This window comes from Dicentrarchus labrax, unplaced genomic scaffold (assembly GCF_905237075.1).
Source record: "Dicentrarchus labrax unplaced genomic scaffold, dlabrax2021, whole genome shotgun sequence".
In the NCBI taxonomy this organism is placed as follows: domain Eukaryota; kingdom Metazoa; phylum Chordata; class Actinopteri; family Moronidae; genus Dicentrarchus; species Dicentrarchus labrax.
The window spans coordinates 23,862,910-23,878,432 of record NW_026136722.1 but is presented as its reverse complement, the minus strand read 5'-3'; the positions used below and the strand labels follow the sequence as shown (position 1 = coordinate 23,878,432).

The window sequence follows — 15,523 nt, the reverse complement described above, 5'->3', positions numbered from 1 at the left end:
CTTTAGCTATTGCTTGCTACCTAGTTTTTTTTGGAATGAGTAGTGCTACTGTATGATCTTTCAACAAACCTCCTGGTAACTGCATTAGTGTCCCTGGTTGGTCTAACAACTGAATAGAGGGGAAATGAGATCAGTCTGAAGCACATTAGAAGAGCACAGAGAACCTAATCAATCTAATGAAGGAACACCGGCAAACACACTTTCACTTCCCCCATTCTAAAATCACACAATTTACAGGTTTAATTTTTTTTTTATTAGCATTTGTCTTTCTCTATGTCATATATGGTAGACCCTCGAGTCCTTGCAAAATTAAGTTCCCAGAAATGTACAGCTTGATTTTCTTCAGCGAAACCCGCCCTCTCCTGCACAACCAACCATCACATCTCAGAACGCAGAGTTCCCTCTCCAGTCACCTGTCGAGCATCAAAAGCACTTTGTGTGACTGACCAAGCTCTCGGTGGCGAGGTTTATTCAGTTCTTACGCATTATAAAAAAAAGGGGACAGTGTGAATACATCAGGCCTTGGATGAACAGAGGCGCTTGGCAATGTTATATACAAACAGGACGTAGGAGTGCAGGGGCGGAGGAAGGGGGCTGAAGGAGACCCCACTGTGTAGATGAATGTCCTCCTCTCCTTGTGGCATGGTCCCGAGTGGACAGAAGAGTAAATTCCCTGTATGGTCCACGAATCCCAGAATGCCTTGTGAGTGAGACCCCCTCAGGGTGAAACAGGTGAGGGTGCAAAGGTCTTGGTAAGGGTGTGAGGAGGGGAAGGGAGGGGGGTTGTTCTGACGGCCTCTGTTTTCAAAACCATTCTTCAGGCCAACTAGTTAACTGCGGGGCAACTTCTCAAAAATTCTTTCAAAAATCTAAAATTCTCCAACATTCAGTTTGGGGTCTGGTTGGGGAATTGAACAGAACAGGTAGAATCCAGTGGGAGAGGACCAACCTACCCACGTTAACCCCCGGTTACACTCTGAGAACAGACCAAGCATGTTTTTTTTATATAATACATGTATTTATAAGTACTGTATATGTATTTTTTTATTGTTATATTACAAGATTCCCTGATGGCCAGTGCAGAGAGAAACAGAGGGAAAAAAGGTGTGTGGGGGGGGGGGGGGGCTTGTCCGATTTTACATACAGTAGAAACTAGTGTTTGGAGAAGAGAAGAGGGGCACAGTGCCTGGATTTGTCCATAGGGAGGAGCACATTGTGTCAGATCAACCCCAGTCAGATTGGAAGGAAGAGACAGTGGGGGGGAGGGAGAGCAGAGGGCTGAGGGAGGACCAGGAGGAGCGGCGTGTCCACCCCGTCAGTCAGTTTGTTAATCTGTTGGGTCGTCTTCAGATGGTCAGCTGGTTTGTTTGCTTGCTGGGTTGTTAAGAGGGTTTGTGATCTCCTCGTCCTCCTCCCCTCGTCCCTCCCGGGTTGAAGTGATCAACGGAGGTCTGACTGGCCCGCGTCACTCCAGACAGGAGGACCGATGGTTTCGCTCTCTCTGGGGGGGGGGAGACAAAGACAGGGGGAGGAGAATGAACGCTGAGATTTGACATATATTTTAGCAAACATATCTAGTATGAGCCGAGCCTACCCAAAGCCAGGTTTTAATGGAACAGTTAGACATTGAGAAATACACTCACTGATTATTGATCCAACTCTCTGCAGAGCTGCAGCCAGGCCAGCTGTTTCCCCTCATTTTCAGTCTGTTAGTTGCTAAGCTAAGTTAAGCGGCTCCACAGATGTGATTGGATGAATACACACTGTGAGCTGGAGTGTTTATGGAGGCGGTCTATTATCATCAAACAGAGGACGTAGAGGCAGAAATGAGAGGACATTAAGTTGAATGAAAATGATATTTGTGGGATAATGAACAAACAATTCTGCTCTGATGCCAGTAACGTTACCTTGCTAACTTTCAATTAAATTCCATGTTCCAGTTTCACCAATAAAGTTCATTCAATGGAGGGCGATGGTAGAGATGGGAGGTTGGACTCTTTTTTTACTAACTTGAGTTGGTATGAGTCACTCACTAAAGAGAGTCGGGTTTTAAGTCACCGAGTCAGTCAGCCATAGCTTGGTGAATCCCCCACCAGCCCCAGCGCCCATGGAGTAACAGAGTATGCACACCAGAGACTTCTGTTGGCCAAGCCAGCTAAATTCTAGCATGCTGGTCCATAAATAAAAAATAAATTACTGATAGTCTCCACCTATCGGACAATGCTTCTCTCTCTCTGTTCCTCTCTGTGCTTAGGTCTTATGTGAGACAATAGTAGTTTTGGTATATGCTTAATTGAAAATTTGCAAAATACAATACAGCATATTAAATATGAGGAAGTACCTTATATTTGTTCAGTATATGATTCAAAATGTAATAAGAAATAGGTCTTTCCATGTGGTCATTTTATATAAAGTATATAGATGCAACATTATGCTATATATTGTGATGGGGATATGAAACTGTGGTCGTATGGCAGAGCCCTAACATGAATGGCTTTCTATACATCCAAATGTTATCAGACTGATTACTCAAACTCAGATGGTGAAACGAGTCATTTGAGACCTTCAGCTCAGGGCAGAGGGCAGGCTGGGAGAGCAAGATGAAACAAGAGCCAAACTGGTTGCTTTTCTCACAGGGCTAGGTTAATACAGTTAACTGGATACATTTCCACAAATACAGTTAACATTGCAAAATAGCGTGAGTGACTCAGGAGGGGCAAGTCTGTAAACGAGTTAGTGGAGATGAGGACCGGTGAGTTTTGAAGGATTAACTCATGAATCACACGTCTTTTTTCTACGCCAGAGAGAAAAAGCTGTATGAGACTCACTATATGGCAGTACAATCCATTCACTGTTTGTTTGTTTTATATGGGAATTGTTGACAATAAGAAAAATCTAGAACATCACCAGCCTTATCGTTACAAATGCACAACATGGAGGCTTTTTCAGCCTACACAAAAAGTCCATAATTACCTGCTTCTCATGGCAAATACTGATATAATAACTGAAAAAGAAATTCAGAACTCGATGCTGAAACGATCACTGCAAGTCAGTTCCACTTTGCATCTGGCCAACGTGCTTTAGAGTGTCATACAGTTCACCCCACCCACAGGCCAACCTGCTTTAGAGTGTCATACAGTTCACCCCACCCACAGTCCAGTTTCAAACTAAATACACACCTCGCTTTATATAGGCCATCTGAGTATGGGGCCAAAATACAAACATCTCTAGAGGTTGATTCCAGGACATTTGCTAATTTTAATCAGTTTCCAGGTGTTTCCATGATTTCCAGATTTTCAAGGTTTTCCAGCATGGGTGGGAACCCTGATAATATAAATTTACTGTTATTTTCTGCATCCCTACCTATTGTTTGAATGTATTTTTTTTTTTTCAAATTAGAAACCAATTTTTATTTCACTAGTTTTATTAGTATTATAGTATACATTGTTGAACCAGGTGAGCTATACATTGTTCTACTCATCATAATGGAGTGTGGATAGAGATCTGGAAACAGCTTTCTCCACTGTGCCATCTGTTGAATGCTGGCACTAGTATTAGCAGTTGCACTGGGGCTGACCTTATGTTAGCTTCTTGGCTTTGTTGTAGAGCGAGTCCACCACTTTGCTCATGTTCTGAATGGTCTCCAGGGCCGCCTCGTACGTCTTGTCCACCACCGGCTCGTTGAACACAATCAGCACACCTTCACCTTGGTCCAAAATCCCTGCCCGGTTGAGTGGTGGGGTGGGATGATAGGAGGACACAGAGAGAGAAAAAGGGTCAAAAACCTCGAAGAGCTACTACAGGCACACTCGCTCATTCAGTGTAGTTCGTCTCACCCAGTACAAAATACAAAGCACTGCATAATGATGAGCAAACTGAAACAGTTACTTCAGAGTGGAAATCAGATCCATCTGCAGGAAACACCCACAAAACACTAATATTTACAACAAGGAATTCACTAATATTTAGCCATCTCTTCATGAAGTGTATACTAAAAGAGCTGCAGACACCCTGTACGTGTTCCCACGCTAACACATCTTTTTCCAGGACCTTTTTTGACAATACTGGACAGCAGTTGCTAACCAATGGTCATATAAGCTGCAGTTTTGGGCAAATCGACCACAGTTTACTACAATTTTCCACTAACCATAACATTAAATTTGGCCACAGCCCATAAGAAACAGTTGGATCAGGAAGTAGTAGTTGTAGAATTTATGTTATTTACAGAAAATTAACCTTCTAGATAAAGTTAAAGTGTTTGTTGCACGTACAATTAACATCACTGCGCACATATTTATGGCTGTATGCACACCGATATGAGAATGTTGCACGCAGATCTAGATCTAAAAATAGACTCAATGTCGAAAAGATCGCTGCAAGTCAGTTCCACTTTGCATCTGGCAAACCTGCTTTAAAGTGTCATATAGTTTATCCTACCAATAGTCCAGTTTCAAATAAAATACACAATCTGAGTGAGGGGCCATAGTACTATTAAAAATGTCCAAGACAACATAGATTATTTCCAGGTGTTGCAATGACTGGATAACTAACTATGAAGTTCCAGGATGTGTGGGAACCCTGACATACCGTGAAACTTCTTGTCCAGGATCATCTGTGATAATTTCCTCTCCACATCTCCCTGCAAGGAACACACAGTCAGATTTATTTCACTGTACAGATCTCAGGAATGACTTATGATGAAAGTGAAAGTCTGAAAAGAAGACCAGTAAAACCTTACCTTGGGGAGTTTGATGAGGGAGGAAATGTGTGCTATCTGTTGGAGAAAAGAGGGACAAGCACAATTATTTAAGACACCTACAAGTCTCCATATCCTGAAGACTGTGGCTGAATATGGCCAGATTACCTGGACCCTGGAGAAAGGTTCGATGACCCTGATGAGGTTCTGCTCCAGCAGGTTGTCATACAGCTTGGTCAGATGGGTGCTGATGATGGGGTCATCCCTCAGCTCTGCTTTGTACTCTGTTAGTGCCTTGGGGAGGGTGGGAACAAGACGTCTTAATCACTAATGGGGAGAGAGGCTAAAACATCACAGAATCAAACATGCAGAAGGACCAACAGCGTTTCAATCTGATTTATAATGTTCAGGAACACATTATAAAAGTCAACATCCGACTCTAAACACAAACCTTTTCAAAGTCTGCCAGCGACCGATTCTTGCTGGCTTGTGCCACACATTTCAGTGAGTCTGTCTATAGAAAAAAGAAGAGAAACAGAACATTATGGGTGCAGCTTTTACCAAGAGAGACTGAAGCAGGCAGAACTATACGCAACATAACTATACCTCAATAAATACCATCAAAGATCATCTTTGAATGACTGTCTGCTAAGCCCTGCACCCTTAGCTACTGTTGCTACACCTTTCTGATCTCTCCCAGCACAATATGTAGGTTACACTGAGTTTACATGCACACAGATTTTCCAATATTATTCTGAATATGACAATATTCTGCATTCGATAAGGGTCATGTAAAGAGCATATTCTGTTTGGATATTGCTAATAAGGCCTTATTCCTTATGAGCTAGTTGACAGCCTCCGGTGGGGCTCTTCTGGCTGTTCCAAAGTCGAGGCTTAAATCTAAAGGTGACCGTGCTTTTCCCATCAGGGCCCCTGAGCTTTGGAAAGACCTGTCTAAGGAGATAAGGTTTGCAGAATCAGTGACTTCTTAGACCTTTATGTGACACAGCCTGCCTGTTTACGGTCATCTCTGTGTTGTAAACAAACCCACTAGCAAACAGCTTGCAAGGACAGCCCACATTTCTGGTCGGAAGGAGAGACATACCTACTTTTAAACATTATGAACAACTTGGATATCAAGGGTTTTTGGCCAACCTTTTCAAGAAAGTAGTAGAATGAAGGTTGAAGGCTGTGTTTGCAAGGTTGAACAGGTCCTCCACTGAGAACTCTGCGAAAGGGCCTCAATATGCACCTAATGGCTACATATAATATATTGTGCTAAAAGCTGCATGTACCAGGCACAAAGTAGCCAGGGGTGTAAACTTTCCCAACTTCGATAAAGTGCAGGACAGAGCTGCTGGGGTTAGCTCTCAGAGCGTCCAGGACTGGATTCCACAAAGTATGAAAATACTCCACAGTGGACGTGCTCCAGGCTTTGGAAATAACAACTGCTTAGGGTAGTAAGCTAGTTAGCCAGACATGCTAACAAATTTAGCAGATTTTGCTACTTTAGAGCGGACAAACACACTGTCTAATCCATTCCTTACACTTCAGCTCCTGTGTTCAGTTTTGGAAAGACTGAAAAAGACATGACCCTTCACACTCTTTAAATGTAGAATGTCTCTCTAACCTGAGTCCCGGGCACCCCGCTATTACATGTGGAGCTCTCCAGAGGCCTGCTGTGTGTAGTGACTGTTGCTAAGCTATGATTGGGCAGATGCTGTTGAGAGGAGGGGTTTAGCAAAAAGTCTGTTTAAAATAGACTTTGAAAGAGAGAGTGATACCTGTCTGCCAGCGTATCGCAGAGCTAGCTTGCCACTGATGAGGGCCTGGACATCCTCTGGCCTGAAACACAAACAATCTGCATCAGCCAAGCAGGTCTAAAATCCAACACCCATAGTGGGCTCTCTTCAAGTAAAAAAATGTTTCACTGTATTTTGATGACATATATATAGCTAATGCTGTGATAAAGAGGTTTACATTTTGCATTTGCAGACTATCGTGTATGTGAGTAGTACCACTTACGCGTTGAGCATGATTTTGCAGAGCAGCATGTATTTGAGGGCTGTGATGGCTCTGGGGCTGTCAATTGAGTCGTAGCCCTCAAAGGCCTCGTAGAAGTAGGAGTAAGCCGTCTTCCAGTCTTTCTCCTCCGCTGCATGAATGATCCCTGCGAATGCAACCAACACACTCGTAAATGTCAGGGAAACTGCAACAGAAAATAGCAACTTCTTCACCTACCGCTCTGGTTAATGTTCAGTAAGTAGTAGATACGTGTAAAACTACCTGCAGCTACCTCAACAGCGTTTGTCATGCTTTGTACCTGACTGCATGTCTAAAGCTGCTTGTAGTTTTGGGGGGCAGTAGATGGCGTTGGCGGTTGTCCTGGCAGATGTAAGGGCGGCACGGGCCTTGGGCAGGTTACTGAGCGCATGGTAGGTCTTACTCTCCAGCAGCTGAACCTCCACTAGCAGGGCCTTGTCGTCCATCTTCTTCAGCTCCTGCAGCAACTGGGAGCCTGGGAGGGAAGGAAGTTTAGAGAAAACCCAATGCCAAAAATGACACAGATACAATGAGAAATCCCCTCTGTCGAATTCGATCAAATTCAATCGAAATGGGATGGTCTCCCCTTTCGTTGTGTTTTATACACAAGGTTTCTTTCTTTTTCTTGTGCTTTGAACATTCTGTAATTATCAAGCTTATTAAAAACTCCAAGCGATTCAACACTTACCAAGTTGTAGTGCCTCATGGTAGCACTTTGTGTCGAAATACAGCGAGATGAGACGAGCCTGAGGAGAGACGAGAACAACAGCCATGTCAGGGCCCAGGTCTGTACCTTGTTTGTTAAAGGGTCTGCGGTGACAGAGAATACAGTAACAAGGTGATTCACAGAGGCTCCAACCGGGACTGTGGAGCTAGCACAGCACACGTGCAAATATATCAGAAACTAACTATTTTTGGACTCCATGTGGCTGGTTGGAAAATGTCAACTTTCTTGCTCAACCCTAGTAGCTGCGTTTTTTCACATAGCTAGGTAAACCGGACAGCCACCAGAGAAGCTGATGCTAATCTTAGGGTGGCCTGTCTGTTTGGGTTGAAGATGCAGGGCAAATATGAACCACATCACAGTTTGTTTGGAAAAGTCCAGAGACCCACCGGCCCAGAGATCTCAGTGCAGTTATCTGGTGCCACTTGAGTACAAGTGGCCTGTCTTCACTCGCCAAACAAGTGTGAAAAGAAGCGCTGTCCAAACGCTCGGGGTGAGGAAGTCTCACCTCTAGCGCCTGTCTGAGGAAGGTCCTCTTCTCAGCCTTGGCCCACTCTATGCACTCCAGACACAGCTCTACCTCCTGACCTGTGGCTGCTTCCATGTCCAGGAAGAGGTCCAGCAGGGAGCGGACCAGCCGGGCTGCCTTGGCCTTGGAGATGGAGTTGAGGAAAGGGCGTACATACTTCAGCAGACCCCCAAGCTCTGAGAAGAGGGCGGGAGGAACAGAAAGAAGTAAGTACATTTTTGAGTAAATCAGTAAATCATGATTAAAAAGATGCTGTAAAACACTACATTTAACAGACCACACTGCTAATTCCAACATGTTTCCTACCTGATACAACAAAAACCTTTAAATCAATACTTTTATATTTTAATAAAGAACATTACAGGCAGTTATGTAGGGCCTTGAGTCTGTATAGTCCAGATTAATTTGAAGGTCAAGGTTTCTTCCTGTTCTACTGTTTTGATGAATTGCAGCGCTTCCACTGGCCCAAAGGTGAGGTAGGAACAAACTTTTCATCCAAAGGTCACCATCTCCAATCTCTCCAGCTAGTACGTTACTTGCGCAATGTTTTTTTTTTTTTTTTTAAAGATAAGATTGATTTTTAATCTTAGAGCAGGTTTGCTGACAGGCATTATATAAACACATAGACAAATAAACAAATTCCTTAGAGCGGTCCATTGAAAAACATTATTGATCAACTCCTTGTATTTCAGTTTCAGTAACATTATTAAAAAGCACTTGCAAAGTATGTTAAGTATGTAAGGCAATGTAAAGATAGATTCCTACTAACAAAAGTAGAACTCTATCGAATACTTTACACAGACATTACCAGATTAACACTTTAACAGATATTAAGCCAATTGTCACAGTTGCTGTCAGCACAAAGAGCAGACATCAGAACTCCTCATACTAAGGCTCAGTTCCCCCTTCATAGAAATCTGCTGCATGCAAAAAAAGGCAGCTAGTCCATTTAGCAAGGAGGGCAGATGAGGTAACATTCTGACAAACACTCTTGTCTTAAGTGCTGCTCAGCATTCACAATTTAGCCAATATTATCAGAGTTATTGTGAGATAAGTGACAACAATTTCTAAAATTTGAAGAGGTGCTCCCACATAAAAATAATTATTATACAATCAGCACTCAGTTCTGATTAATTGCTCGATCTAGAGTGACGTAAAAGTCAAGTGAACTCTGATATGACTGTTCACACTGAGGTAGCGTTGCAAAAAAATCAGCCCTGCATCTGATGTGACCATATATGAAAGTAGTCCGAATCAAAACTGAAAAGATCAATGTGGTTCGTGCTGATCAGATCTGAGGTACATGAGGAAAAATATCAGATTTGGGCCACTTGTGCCTGCAGTGTGAATGCGGCCTTAGAGTGTTTCTTGCCAGCAAAATCTACACTCCAAGATGTGTTTGTAGGAGAAGAATCCAATTAAACCAAAGTATGTGTCAAAACCTCAACAATGTGGACACTGAGTCAGGACTCTTACTCGTGAGGCCTGACTGGGGTTAGAAAACTGTAGCATAAGGCGAATTTTAACTAAATCCATTGAAACAGTGTGACATAAAACGTGTGTGTGCTCAAATCAAACTGTAGACACTAATATGAACACCATGTTCTATTACCTGCAGCCTGTCCGGTCTTGGCCAGCAGCCCACCCAGCTCCAGGATGCTCTGCTCTTTAACACGCACCGCCTCTTCATCACTCTCCTGGATGTCCCGCTTCACTACAACACACACACACACACACACACACACACACACATACATATATCTATATATATAACGATGTATACTGATCCGTATTGACATGAATCACCGCAATGTGCAAACAATAAAATGCTTATGTTACACTCTTTACTTCTGTCTCTAGAGGCTAGCATTAAGTTCTATTATGGACAGGTTGGGTTGGATGGCGAGCAGCCAAGCGGCTAACGACATATCGGACCTGTCAAATTAAACAATAAGCAATAATGACAGCTACGCTTTAATACTCATTACAGAGCAGCATGTGGTACATGAGGATAAAGTAAGCGCTGGGACAAAGTAGGTGATGTTGAGAGAGTTACTCAGTTTCACATTCATTTCCTTGTCGGCCTGACATCTGACAAGACGAGGCATAGCTGCTAACAACGCTGGCTGCATGCTAACGTTAACTAGCCAGCTGTCACCCCAGTTCCTGTCAAATGAATGAGCCGGGGAAAGCTAACGTTAGCTTGTCTCATGAGCTAGCCGGTATGCTGCTAGCCGGCTAGCCCGCTGCTGCTGACTCACTGTGCAAGCTAGGAGAAAGAAGAGACGGCCAGCACTGGGCTAGCTAACTTAGCTTAGCTGCTAACAGACTAACACAACTGCTCCACGTTTGACAGAGGGGAGTGTAGCTTCAGTGTGTGAGCGTAAAATGTTTTTCTCTCCAGTGCCGTACTGTGTGGGTTATATTTACCTATTGAGTGTAAGATATCGATAGAGGCATTCCGGTCTGTTCCAAGAAGAGACTGTGCTCTCTGAAACTCAGCCACTGCCGCGGCTGCCATCTTTCCTCTGCCTGCCTCCGCTCCGCTCTGCCTGCTTGTTTTCCGGTCAGGTCGTTCACAGACTCGGAACAATGCTGCCCCCTACCGGCGATGGCGAGCTCTGCCCTCGAAGTGCAGCCACTTCCAAACAGATCAGAATATATACTAAAGCTAAATGTTGTTAAGTTTAACAACGACATAATACTGTCCATGCTGCACTGTCTCAGTGCTGATGACATTTAGACTGACCAGTGTTTAATTGGACGCTGGGAAGAACGTTTCATTGGGATGATTGCTCTGAAATGGGCAGGTGTTTCTTCTAAACCTGATTAAACCTGAAGTATTTCCACATGTGCCTTGTCCTTACATTTGAATTTAGGTTTTTACATGCCGAGAAATTAAGCCAAAGTAGCCATAAATGTGCTGGTAAGTCCATGTTATTGGCCAGAAACACTGTCAAGTGTGGCTGTGTTTTTTAGCTGCAGAAAAATGCATCCTATTTGTGTAAAGCGATCATTTATACCACACTTCACAAATTGTAAAATACATAAATGCTGCAACAAAATATTAAATCTAAGAATATCAATAAATATATTTTGCACTGCAACAGCAGCTTTGTGTTTTGGTGGTGGGAGGTTGCACTACATCTAGGGGATTACTGTGACGACACGCATAAAATAAAAGGGAAGTTTCAGAAGTATTAGTCACGTTTGAAATAAATAACTTGCCAAGTACCCTAATTCAGCACAACCCTCACCACAACATAACCCTAACTCTTTTGACATTTATCCTTTTAAAAAGGACATTTTCAGTGCTGTTTTCTTAGTGTTTACACAGAGACACAGGTATGCAGTTGTACACCTACATGGCTGTTTGCAGGATTTTAGAAAAACAGGTCTAAAAACTGAACTTGCTGGGGGTTTTGGGGCATCAAAGGAGTTGTTTTCAGTCAATTATTTCATAACCTTTATTGTTAACCCCTTCGAAAAAATACTGAGTATGTAGTACAAAAATCAGCAGTGAGTAGCGACCCGTTTCAGGCACTGGTTTTAATGAACACAAAACAAATGTACTCTAGATTCCATGTGTGCCATGGTAGCACACGGTACAATGAACAACATCTACACATTTAATATAAATAATAGCCTTTATTTCACAAAACATACAGAGCACAAAAAACTTAAAATCTCATGAGTTATGTCACTCATGACAGTGGCGCGTGCTTTCACAGCACAACGGACAGGTAGTCGCACACCTGAAAGCAGAGAGAAGAAAACTTAACTGGTAATACAGCACAACCAATGACTGTGTGGTCAAGCAGCAGAGAACATATGTGGGCAACAGGTCAGTACACACAAACCATAATAAGGACAAATCCAGCACTTCATCACAACAGAAGGACCCTAAGACCTCTGGAAAGAAACCTTCTGCGGCAGCGACTTATGCATTAGAAGTTCCCAGCAGCAGTGACAGATTTGTTTTAGTATCAATTTCCTAAGAAGCCTTGGCAGTGACCGTGCCGTACCTTGCAGCTTATCATCAGGGTGGCAGAGCTGTCCATGTTGGGAGCTACGGAGAAAACAGGGTTGTGGAGACAGTCCTCCATATGCTCCGACACCCTGGACTCCAGAAGATGCCGCAGGACATTGGGGGTGACATTCTGTTTCTGGACACAAGGTGTCTGGAGTTAGAAGAGCCATTGTGCTGATTTATAATTGTTTATCCACGGTCGACATGGCATATAATGATATCCCCAGCAAATGTAAGTGGGTGGTTCCCAACTGGGGGGGGGGGTCACAAGGCCTTGATATTAAGAGGCATAACAAAACTATGTACAATCACCTCAGCATTTTGTTCATTTCTGTGGGAAAAAAACCTAAATGAAATAGTTTTTTGTAGTTTAGATTATTTTTTAAGTTCTAAACTTTAAAGACCTGAACACAAGCTATATTCAGAGCCTTCACGGTTGTGAAAAAGTATGCAGTTAAAACAACCAGAGAGCTAATAGAACAATGGCATTAGGGGAAAGAAAAACATGAATTTGTCAAAAAAAAAAGAGGCCCATTAAGTCTATATGATTAAAAATGAGGAAAATACATAAGACAGAATTGTATTAAACAGTTCCAAAAATACCAGCAGAACTAATCTCAATCAATATTCAATATTCACAGGAAATAATCTGCTCAAAATTCATCTGGTTTTACACAAACTTCCTGCAGTTATTGTGTTCACTGTACAGTTTCAGTTCTTTGTGTACTGTTGGGTATTTGGTTTATACAATGATAGAAAAGTGGTTCCTTAAGGGAAAGGTTGGGAACCAGTGGTGTAAGTCATACTGAATCTAAAAATATGTCAATCACGTCACTGTGTTTAGATTTCCCAAGTTAAGACTCCAAATAGAAGTGTGATTTTTTTGCAGTAATCGGGTTCTAACATACTTTACATACCACCTTCTCACAGCTTTACCTGAGTTTGGGATTTTCTTAAAAGTATCCTGTAATATAAAACCCAGTGCCCTCATTTGAAAAAGATGAGCTTAACAAACCAACCTTAGTGTTAATGTACAGTCCACAGGGGCACGAGATGAAATGACTGTTGATGGTCAAGTTGTTCCTGCGAGACACAAGAAGCATGTTGAACAATGATAAAAATCAAGGTTACCGCTCTTTTCAAGAGCATATTTTCTAGGACCTTTCCAAGGAGTTCTCTCGACAGCACAGTACAGCGCAAACAGTCATACAATATACGGGTAGCCCTCGTAGGAGGTCATCGTTTATTGGACGCTCCACGTTAGATAGTCTCTAGATTTCCATGTTTGAATGTGTGGGAACCCTGAAAATGTGTCGTTATCAACACAGCTCCAGCTATTTTTGCCTCTACAAATGATATCTTTTTCATTTTCTGATTGACTGAACATTCAACGTTACAGCAGTCATTTCTTGGACTCACGTGTGACATATGGGGCAAATAATATGCATCTCTTCCATCCCTTCCACAACAGATGATATGTACTGCTGCTCGAACTGCTGGTTCCTCTCGTACTCTTCAATAATAGACATTTCTGTGGCACAAAGAAAAGAACGCCCAATTTAAAATCAACATCATCCGTGAGAAATATCTCAACCCTTGTGGTTTTACCACTGTATATAATCATTTTTAGGTATGTGGCATTACAGACACATTTATTTTACAAGATTTGTTTTAATATCTACAGTCAGGAGCTTGGATAGCAAAAGAAAACAGAAATGCATTACCGTGAGACATGAGCTCCTGCTGGATTTCCTCTAGTACTGCCAGTTCATCGTACTCCTTCATGACACTAAACATCTGTTTAGCAGAAAAGAAAGCTGACTGCACTTGTTTACAGAGCTCAAACAGATAGTTGATTCAGCTCTATGCTCCAGATGATGACACCTCAAGTGCTTGCTCCATCTTTAAAGCTGCAGTAGGTAATAAAAATAACTGTCATATGTGCTGAAACTTTCACTACATCCTGACAGTAACACATGAGACAGATAATCTGTGAAACAATCAGTTCCTCTGGTTCCTCCTAGAGCTCCTAATGGGATTTACAAGAATCCACCGGGCCTGAACAAAAAACAACCAATCAGAGCTGAGAAAGATAGCTGAGTCTCACTCAACAATCAGCTTTCTTCAAACCACCAACCCAAAGCTTTCCATCTCTCTCGGCTCTGATTGGTTGTTTTCGTAATTTCCTATTAGAGTGGAAGGATTTTGGAACTATAGGTCCTTTTGGACTTCTATAAGACTGGACCCAATAGGACAACTATATAATTCATCACTCCTATTCTATAGGATAGGTTCCAAAAACAAAAGAAGAATTTCTAAATAGAAATTCCTGGAGATCTGGAATCCTGTCGGACTTTGTGATTGGAGAAGAAAGACAAAGTGGGGCAGCCAAAGAGAGAGACACCGACCTCTGCCACCCCCTCCGGCCCCCACAGTGAGGGCAGCCTGCGGTCCTCTGACTGCAGGGCGGTCCACTCCTCCTCCATCACCTCCTGGACGATGATGGAGGCCCCGGAGCCGCTGCGCTGCGGGCCCTCTCCCATCTGTCGGTACCTGTCCAACAGCCTCGACCGGCTGTTCTTCAGCCTGTCCACACAGCGCTACACGAGACATTGAGAGACAGCGAACAGCAAAATGTCAAACCCACAGGAACCGGCGCAGCGCCGACGTGCTAGCTCCAGCTAGCTCACCGAGGAGTTCACGGCACCTTGCTCACCTTGCGGTAGGTCTCCTTCCACGGCGGAGTCGTTCCTTTGTACAGTGAGCGGTGTCTGTGCAGAGCGTCCATGTTGAGTGCTGCCAGCGAGCGTACAGTGTCACACATCCAGAGACTTGTTCAAACTCACTGAAGATGAGCGAGGAAGACTGAGGAAGACTCCAAGAGCAAAACAGTTCAGCTTTTAACCACGTGACCCGGAAGTTGTTGCGCGCCGTGGTTATTTCTTCTTTTTCTTCTTCTTCTTCTTCTTCTTCTTCTTCTTCTTCTTCTTCTTGTTTTACGGCATCCAGCTCATTACCGCCACCTTCTGCTCCGGAGTGCGAATCAGAAAATACACTGACCATCCAAATCCTTCTAACAGATACAGATACTACTACTAAAAAAACATGAGCTCCCCTCGAAACATGGTGTGGGAAATTTCGGGGGGGGGTCTAAAATATTGAAAATATGCTATTTTTGCCATGTACAGTATTTCTAGTTTTCTTGTATCTTTATCATCATGGATCATGTATAAAATGAGACTATTATAGATGTGGGTCTGTTTCTATGAATATTCCTTCAAAAGACAACATGATGAGACTTCCTGCCCCCCTAATTCCCTTAAGTTCCCCCTCATCACCTCTCTCTGTCCCGTACCTCCTACAACTCAGAACTACATATTCCACCGACTCCTCTTCCTGACACACAACCACACAACCCTGTCTGATGTTTCCCTACTATGTTCTGTGTTTTATATAGTCCACAGTGTCCCTATCTTAACCCTCACATTACTGTCCCCACTC

General features: G+C 43.0%; 2 protein-coding genes across 4 annotated transcripts; both read right to left on the bottom strand.

Moving 5' to 3' along the window:
* Positions 1 to 230: 230 nt before the first annotated feature.
* LOC127355769 (26S proteasome non-ATPase regulatory subunit 11A) lies at positions 231 to 10,582 on the bottom strand. The gene is made up of 13 exons (XM_051386951.1): positions 10,423 to 10,582; positions 9,605 to 9,706; positions 7,972 to 8,168; positions 7,428 to 7,485; positions 7,020 to 7,214; positions 6,722 to 6,866; positions 6,481 to 6,541; positions 5,148 to 5,210; positions 4,865 to 4,990; positions 4,739 to 4,774; positions 4,588 to 4,639; positions 3,578 to 3,721; positions 231 to 1,501 (listed from the first exon to the last, which is right to left on the bottom strand). The coding sequence occupies exons 1-12, from the start codon at positions 10,511 to 10,513 to the stop codon at positions 3,579 to 3,581; spliced, it is 1,269 nt and encodes a 422-aa protein (XP_051242911.1). The 5' UTR covers positions 10,514 to 10,582; the 3' UTR covers positions 231 to 1,501; position 3,578.
* Positions 10,583 to 11,620: 1,038 nt separating this feature from the next.
* Positions 11,621 to 14,973, bottom strand: rpain (RPA interacting protein). Of its 3 annotated transcripts, XM_051387041.1 has the most exons (7): positions 14,739 to 14,966; positions 14,431 to 14,622; positions 13,747 to 13,819; positions 13,442 to 13,553; positions 13,042 to 13,105; positions 12,018 to 12,158; positions 11,621 to 11,747 (listed from the first exon to the last, which is right to left on the bottom strand). In XM_051387041.1, the coding sequence occupies exons 1-7, from the start codon at positions 14,844 to 14,846 to the stop codon at positions 11,718 to 11,720; spliced, it is 720 nt and encodes a 239-aa protein (XP_051243001.1). In that variant the 5' UTR covers positions 14,847 to 14,966; the 3' UTR covers positions 11,621 to 11,717. The 3 variants fall into 3 exon arrangements, with proteins under 3 accessions (XP_051243001.1, XP_051243000.1, XP_051242999.1); XM_051387040.1 differs by lacking the exon at positions 11,621 to 11,747 and having other exon boundaries at positions 11,754 to 12,152; positions 14,739 to 14,973; XM_051387039.1 differs by lacking the exon at positions 11,621 to 11,747 and having other exon boundaries at positions 11,754 to 12,158; positions 14,739 to 14,967.
* Positions 14,974 to 15,523: the final 550 nt, after the last annotated feature.

Coding starts and splice junctions, on each gene's coding strand:
- LOC127355769 (XM_051386951.1), bottom strand. CDS start 10,513: ATGGCAGCCGCGGCAGTGGCTGAGTTTCAGAGAGCACAGTCTCTTCTT. Junction 9,707..10,422: donor CGATATCTTACACTCAATAG/GTAAATATAACC, acceptor TGTGTGTTGTAG/TGAAGCGGGACATCCAGGAG. Junction 4,640..4,738: donor CCCTCATCAAACTCCCCAAG/GTAAGGTTTTAC, acceptor TGTTCCTTGCAG/GGAGATGTGGAGAGGAAATT.
- rpain (XM_051387039.1), bottom strand. CDS start 14,846: ATGTGTGACACTGTACGCTCGCTGGCAGCACTCAACATGGACGCTCTG. Junction 13,820..14,430: donor GGCCGGAGGGGGTGGCAGAG/GTCGGTGTCTCT, acceptor TCTGCTAAACAG/ATGTTTAGTGTCATGAAGGA. Junction 13,554..13,746: donor GCAGGAGCTCATGTCTCACG/GTAATGCATTTC, acceptor TTTGTGCCACAG/AAATGTCTATTATTGAAGAG.